Source organism: Cebus imitator, unplaced genomic scaffold (genome assembly GCF_001604975.1).
Source record: "Cebus imitator isolate Cc_AM_T3 unplaced genomic scaffold, Cebus_imitator-1.0 Scaffold435, whole genome shotgun sequence".
Taxonomy (NCBI): domain Eukaryota; kingdom Metazoa; phylum Chordata; class Mammalia; order Primates; family Cebidae; genus Cebus; species Cebus imitator.
The window spans coordinates 944636-952258 of NW_016107750.1; the positions used below are offsets into that span (position 1 = coordinate 944636).

The 7623-nt window shown below is 45.6% G+C and overlaps 1 protein-coding gene across 2 annotated transcripts in view; it reads left to right on the top strand.

The window, feature by feature from the left end:
* The window catches only part of SNU13 (small nuclear ribonucleoprotein 13), a 14026-nt gene that overhangs the window by 673 nt on the left and 5730 nt on the right, over window positions 1–7623 (top strand). The window contains exon 1 of one of the 2 annotated variants that reach the window (XM_017510327.2): window positions 5844–6103. The exons of the other annotated variant lie outside the window; for it this stretch is intronic. Within the exon in view, the coding sequence (XP_017365816.1) occupies window positions 6101–6103 (3 nt within the window). The 5' untranslated portion in view covers window positions 5844–6100. Of the gene's footprint in view, window positions 1–5843; window positions 6104–7623 lie in introns of those variants that run through there. 2 annotated transcript variants of the gene reach the window in all.

Consider the following 7623-nt stretch of genomic DNA (forward strand, 5'->3'; position numbering starts at 1 on the left):
GTAGAGATGGGGTTTCACCATGTTGACCAGGATGGTCTCGATCTCTTGACCTCGTGATCCACCCGCCTCGGCCTCCCACAGTGCTGGGATTACAGGCTTGAGCCACCGCGCCCGGCCACCTCCCCTTTTTTCTTTATGAAATCTACGATGGTGGGGGGGACTCTGGGATTCGGATCAACCTCTCCTACCCATCCTACCTCATCCCACCTCTGTTGCTGGAGTTCAGGAGAAGCAGATCTCCCGTGGGTCTGCGCCTAGTTCCCGCCGCGAGTTTTACACGTGCCAGGAACTTAAGAGCTTTTGGTACTGGGGGGCTGAGGGGAACATGAAGTGAGCCCGAACCACTGCCTGGAGCACAGGAAAGGCTTCTCCTGCAAGGCGGTGGCTTCCAAAGCCAGAAGCCCTGGTAGCACCACGTGCGGCTTCTCTAAACTCTTGGTGGTCTCCGAATTTTAAACATCTAGGGAGAGTTTTAAAACGTGTGTCCTGGCGTAGCTAGCTTCGGTTGGCATTTGGTGAGGAGGGAAGGGTTTGCAAAGCCATGTAACTTCTGTAGTTCATCCTTCCAGCAGGGCTTGGATCCCGGCGGTAGCACTCCCCAACACCTCCTCCCGTGCATTGTAAAGCTTAGTACGTGGCTGAGCCTAGAACTTGAAGCTTCCAAACTCAGTGCTCCTCTTAACGTAGTTCGGTGAAACGTTTTCGAATCGGATGCTCTCAGGTTGAACTTTGCAGTTTTCCTCCACTGTAAAATGGGGATGACAATGTATGAGGATGTTGTGAGGAGCAAATGAAATAAAGCATGCTAAATACCTAGTCCTCATGCTTGGTATGGAGTGAGCATGCAGTATTTGTTGTTCAATCAAAACCGTGCAGGTTTTGACTGTCTGGTGTACTGGGAAACCAAACTGATCATTCTAGGTAGGGATTTAGGTTGTCTGGCGGTATGATATCATTCATTCATTTTTTTAACCTGTGAAGAAATTGAAAGGTGAATAAATATACCCTAAACAAGTTTCAATTAGTGTTTATAAGCTAGGTAGTTTGGTTTTAAAATTGAGTTTAATTTTTTGTTGATTCATAGTGAAACAATTAGGTCTTTGATGGTTGTTCAGATTCCTGAAGTCTTCCTCTTTTATGAATTTAATGTTTATTGGGAGTTGAGCATCTTGATTTCCAGAGAATGGGTTGTTGAAAAGGGCAATTTTTTAAGTTTTAAATTGACATATCATAATTGTACATACTTTGGGGGTATGTGTAATATTTTTAAATATATCTATTTTAAAGCATGCGATAGGGCTGGGCGTGGTGACTCACGCCTGTAATCCCAGCACTTTGGGAGGCTGAGGTGGGCAGATCACCAAGTCAGGAGTTCCAGACCAGTCTGGTCAACATAGTCAAACCCTTTCACTACTAAAAATACAAAAAAAAAAATTAACCAGGCATGGTGGTGTGCACTTGTAGTCCCAGCTACTTGAAAGGCTGAGGCAAGGAGAATTGCTTTAACCTGGGAGGTGGAGGTTGCAGTGAGCTGAGATCCCACCACTTTACTCCAGCCTGGGTGACAGTGCAAGACTCCATCTCAAAAAAAAAAAATACATAAAAATAAAACCTGACAAATCATTAACTAAAATTTCCCTACTGTAGTATCAAATAAAACATATTTGTATGGCCAGTTGTGGTAGTTCATGCCTGTAATCCCAGCACTTAGGGAGGCTGAGGTGGGCGAATCACTCAGGAGTTTGGGACCAACCTGGCCAACATGGTGAACCCCCCCCCTACTAAAAATACAAAAATTAGCTAGGTGTGGTGGTGCATGCCTGTAATCTCAATTACTCAGAAGGCTGAAGGAGGAGAATTGCTTGAACCCGGGAGGCAGAGGTTGTAGTGAGCCGAGATCATGCCACTGCACTCCAGCCTGGGTGACAGAGGGAGACTCCATCTCAAAAAAAAAAAAAAAATTTAAATTTAAAAAATTTAAAAATAAACTCCAGATCAGTAAAGGGGAAAATAGTGCAAATGCAGTGATAAATCCAGAGGAAGAAATCCAGAGGAAGGAAAGAAAGAAAAAGATCAGAACAGGTGGAACAAATAGAAGGTACAAAAGGAGGAGGAAAATTTGAAACCATTACACCAGTACTTAAATATAAAAGGGACTGAGTGCTCCAGTTAAAAGACAGGATGTGGCTAGGCACTGTGGCTCAAGCCTGTAATCCCAGTACTTTGGGAGGCTGAGGTGAGAGAATCGCTTGAGCTCAGGAGTTGGAGACCACCCAGGGCAACATAGTGAGACCCCATCTCTACAATTTTTTTTTTTTAACCTCTGCCTCCCGGGTTCAAGTGATTCTCCTGCCTTGGCCTCCCAAAGTGCTGGGATTACAGGTGTCAGCCACCATGCCCAGCCTAAAAAAATTTTTTTTTTACTTAGCCAGGTGTGATGGCCCATACTTGTAGTCCCAGTTACTGGGGAGGCTGGGGTGGGTGGATCACTTGAGCCCTGGAGGTTGAGGCTGCAGTAACCTGTGGTCATGCCACTGCACTCCAGCCTCAGTGACAGAGTGAGACCCTGTCTCAACAACAACAGAAAGACAGGGTGAAAAAAATTTTTTTTTTAAGACAGAGTTTTACTCTTTCACCCAGGCTGAAGTAAAGTGGTACGATCTCGGCCCACTGCAACTTCCACTTCCTGGGTTCAAGTGATTCTCCTGCCTCAACCTCCAAGTAACTGGGATTACAGACATGTGCCACCACACCCAGCCAATTTTTGTGTTTTTAGTAGAGACAGAGTTTCACCATGTTAGCCAGGCTGGTCTTGAACTCCTGACCTGAAGAGATCCACCTGCCTTAGCAGGTGCTCAGGTTACAGGCATAAGCCACTGCACCTGGACTGCCCCAGCTAAGTTTTTAAATATTTTTAGAGATGGGGGTCTTACTGTGTTGCCAAGGCTGGTCTCAAACGTCTGGCCTCAATCAGTCCCCAGCCTCAGTTTCCCAAGTTGGTGGGATTATGGGCCTGAGCTACTGCAGCCAGTTCAGAATATACTTTTCAAACATGGAACGTTTTTGAAAATTGGCCATAAAGCAAGCCCTACAAATGTTAACATTGGTAATAATACTATACCATTTTTGCCCAGCCAAAATGCAAATAAGTTAAAAATTAGTAACGAAGTACTTTGAAATGAAAAATATAAATTATCAGAGAGATTTAAAAATTGTAGTAGAAATTCAAAAATAGAACCGAACAATAATGAAAATACCACATACCAGAGCATAAGTGACGAGGGCAGAGGGGAGAAGAAACAAATGAAAGGATATAATGAAAGTATTGCTTAGAGCCTAAGATGCTTATGCCAGGGAGAAAGGGCTAAAAAGTAGGGAAAAAACACAAGGACAAAATAACCCCAATGAAAGTAGAAGGAAAGGCCAGGCACGGTTGCTCACGCCTGTAATCCCAGCACTTTGGGAGGTGAGGTGGGTAGATCACCTGAGGTTAGGAGTTGGAGACCATCCTGGTCAACATGGTGAAACCCAGTGTCTACTAAAAATACAAAAATTAGCCTGGCATAGTGGCATGTGCCTGTAATCCCAACTACTGGTGGGGACTGAGGTAGGAGAATTGCTTGAACGCAGGAGGCAGAGGTTGCAGTGAGCTGAGATGAAAACAAAAAAAAAACCTCTGCTCCTAAACTCCTGTGTGTCTGTGTCCTAAATTTCCTTGACACAAGACAATGAAACCCAGATATTTACCCCAGTTAACGAAGCTGCTTCAGTTTGACACAGTTGTCAAAGTTTTGGGGAATTACTCACTGTCATGCATGGCTGGCAGTGTGCAAGTTGTTAAACCCTGTATAGGGTCAGTTTGGAAAGATATGAAAGTTACAAATACATATTATATCTTTTGACTCACTAATCCCACTTCTAGTAGTTTATCTTACAGATATACTGAATGAAACATAATATAGATATGAGATAACACATTAGGTATAGATATTATAGAGGTTAAACAAAATAGTGAGAGATTAAAAATATATAAATGGGCTGGGCACAGTAGCTCACCCCTGAACGCCTGTAATCCCAGTACTTTGGGAGGCCAAGGCAGGAAGATTGCTTGAAGCCAGGAATTCAAGACTAGCCTGGGAAATATAATGAGATAGTCCCTCTAAAATTAAAAACTTAGCCAGGTGTGATGGTGATGCCTGTAGTCCCCAACTACTTGGGAGTCTGAGGCAGGAGGACCACTTGAGCCCAGGAGTTGGAGGCTACAGTGTGCTGTACTCATCCCACTGCACTCCAGCCTGGGCAAAAGAAAGAAAGAAAGAAAAGAAAGTAGATCATACTGCTATAAGATAGACAAAATCAGAAGATGATTCTTTGAAAGGTCCCCTTCAGAATGATTAATCAAAATAATAATAATAATAAGAGACTGCCAGGCATGGTGGCTTACGCCTGTCATCCCAACATTTTGGGTGGCCAAGGCAAGGGGATCTACTTGAGGTTAGGAGTTGGAGACCATCCTGGCCAACATGATGAAACCCCATTTCTATTTTTTTTTTTTTTTTTTTTTTTTTTTTTGAGACGGAGTTTCACTCTTGTTACCCAGGCTGGAGTGCAATGGCGTGATCTCGGCTCACCGCAACCTCCGCCTCCCGGGTTCAGGCAATTCTCCTGCCTCAGCCTCCCAAGCAGCTGGGACTACAGGCACGCACCACCATGCCCAGCTAATTTTTTGTATTTTTAGTAGAGACGGGGTTTCACCATGTTGACCAGGATGGTCTCGATCTCTAAAATTGCCGGGCGCAGTGGCTCAAGCCTGTAATCCCAGCACTTTGGGAGGCCGAGGCGGGTGGATCACGAGGTCAAGAGATCGAGACCATCCTGGTCCACATGGTGAAACCCCGTCTCTACTAAAAATACAAAAAATTAGCTGGGCATGGTGGTGCGTGCCTGTAATCCCAGCTACTCGGGAGGCTGAGGCAGGAGAATTGCCTGAACCCAGGAGGCGGAGGTTGCGGTGAGCCGAGATCGCGCCATTGCACTCCAGCCTGGGTAACAAGAGTGAAACTCCGTCTCAAAAAAAAAAAAAAAAAAAAAAAAAAAAAAAAATTAGCTGGACATGGTGGCACATGCCTGTTATCCCAGCTGTTTGGGAGGCTGAGACAGGAGAATCGCTTGAACCCAGGAGGCGGAGGTTGCGGTGAGCCGAGAATGCGCCATTGCACTCCAGCCTGGGCAACAAGAGCGAAACTCCATCTCAAAAAAAAATAAAAATTAGCCGGGCATGGTTGTGCGTGCCTGTCGTACCGGCTACTCAGAGGCTGAGGCCAGAGAATCGCTTGAACTTGGGAGCAGGTTTCAGTGAGCAGAGATCGCAGCACTGTACTCTAGGCTGGGTGAGGGAGCGAGACTCTGTCTCAAAAAAAAAAGAGAAAGTTTAACACATGAAGGTGACATACTCTATAGACATTACAAATAAAGGATAGGCCAGACATGGTGGCTTATGCCTATAATCCCAGCACTTTTGGGAGCCTGAGGCGGGCAGATTACCTGAGGTCTGGGCTTCGAAACTAGCCTAACCAACGTGGTTAAACACTGTCCCTACTAAAAATACAAAAATTAGGTGGGCGTGGTCGCGGGCACTTATAATCCCAGGTACCCGGGAGGCAGTGAGGCGAGAGAATCACTTGAACCCGGGAGGCGGAGGTTGCAGTGAGCCGAGATCATGCCACTGCACACCAACCTGGGCAACAGAGGGAGGCTCCGTCAATCAATCAATCAATGTATGGGGAAGAGAAAAATAATACAGAGGTATTCCCTCGACCTCCCCCAATCTCCGCTTTAGAGAACAACTCCATCCTTCACCTAACTCCTCCCAGTCATCTTGGGACCAAGACAGGTTTGCCTAAGAAAACGAGTTAGGTAGAAGACGGCGTCCTGGTGTACTGTCTGGCTCTGGACGTCACTTCCGCTGGTGGCATTGGCGTCACTTCCTGCTCCTGGGGCGGGGCATCCGTGTCCTTGCGGTGTGGGGCAGCAGACCACCGCAGACTAACACGCGTGGTGTCCTTGCGGTGTCCGGGGAGAGACTACCAAGACAGACGCTATGGTGAGTGTTCCTACTGGGCCACTACCCACGAGTCACCTCCTCAAAACCGCGGTGCCGCGAGCCAGCTATATCAAAAAAAGCTATAAAAAAAAATTGAAGGAGAAAAAGGCAGGCACGCGGTGTCCCGCAGGAGACCACCGAGGCAGGCCCGATAGATAAGTGTTCCCACCCGACCGTCTCCAGCGACTGCCGTCCACCTTGTGTCCAGCCTCCAAGGCCGAGGTTAGATTGCGGCCGCAGCGAATCACTCGCTATTTGCACGTTAATACTCAATGGCGACATTGGGGGCTGCCCCCGGGTTTTAATATGAGTATACCCTTGTATAAATATGTGCTGTGCTTGTAAAAGAAAAAAAAAAAAAGAAGATTAATGAAAATGGTTAACTGGAGCGCTGGGAATGAGATGGAAGGAGCGGAACAGGCAGGCCGCACACCCAGTTCGCTCCCTACATGCGTCATTTTTTATTTATTTATTTATTTTTTGAGATGGAGCCTCGCTCTGTCGTCTGTAGTGCAGTGGCGCAGTCTCGGCTCACTGCATCCTCCGCCTCCTCGGTTCAAGCTCTTCTCCTGCTTCAGCCTCCCAAGTAGCTGGGACTGCAGGCGGAAGACACTGCGCCCGACCCCTACATCGGTTATTTTGACGCACATCTCAATGACGCCATTTTATCCATAAGTATTACAATATGTATCTGTAAAGTAAAGATTTTTAACATAACTGCAAATGCCATTAATTAGTTAATAAGGGTTGCAAGTTGGTGATGTTTAAGTGTACCATTTCCTCTTTATTTATTAGGTGGAATAGTGATACGAGAGGTATTTTTCATCTTCTGTTTGGTTACCTCCTAATACGATGTTTAGGAAAGGCACAGAAGATGATTGTTTCCCTTTTCCGGCTTTCACAACACTGAGTTGCTATCACTAGCATAGTTTTGACTTTTAAACCGTGAAGATATTTTACATATTTGAAAAATAAAATTTAAAGCAAGCTGACTACAAACAAGTCTTAATTGTATATCAAATTGCTAACCACAAGGAAAATTTTAATTTGAATAATTTTTGAGCATAGTACTATCACTGGATGGCTTTGGTAGGATATATCCTAAGAACAAAAATAAATTTTGACCTTGGTGAGTTTGTTGGTAGAGGTGGTATATTGGTGTAACAATTTTGGAACCATTTTTTGTGTATAGCAGAGTAGGTGAGGAAATACTTTGGTCTGTTGGAAATCAGGGGTTTGAACAGAAGATTTGCATTGGGAATGGGGAATTAAAAGAATTTTGTAGGGCTGGGTGCGGTGGCTCACGCCTGTAATCCCAGCACTTTGGGAGGCCGAGGCGGGTAGATCACGAGGTCAAGAGATCACGACCATCCTATTCAACATGGTGAAACCCCGTCTCTACTAAAAATACAAAACATTAGCTGGGCATGGTGGTGCGTGCCTGTAACCCCAGCTACAGAGGAGGCTGAGGCAGGAGAATTACCTGAACCCAGGAGGCGGAGGTTGTGGTGAGCCGAGAT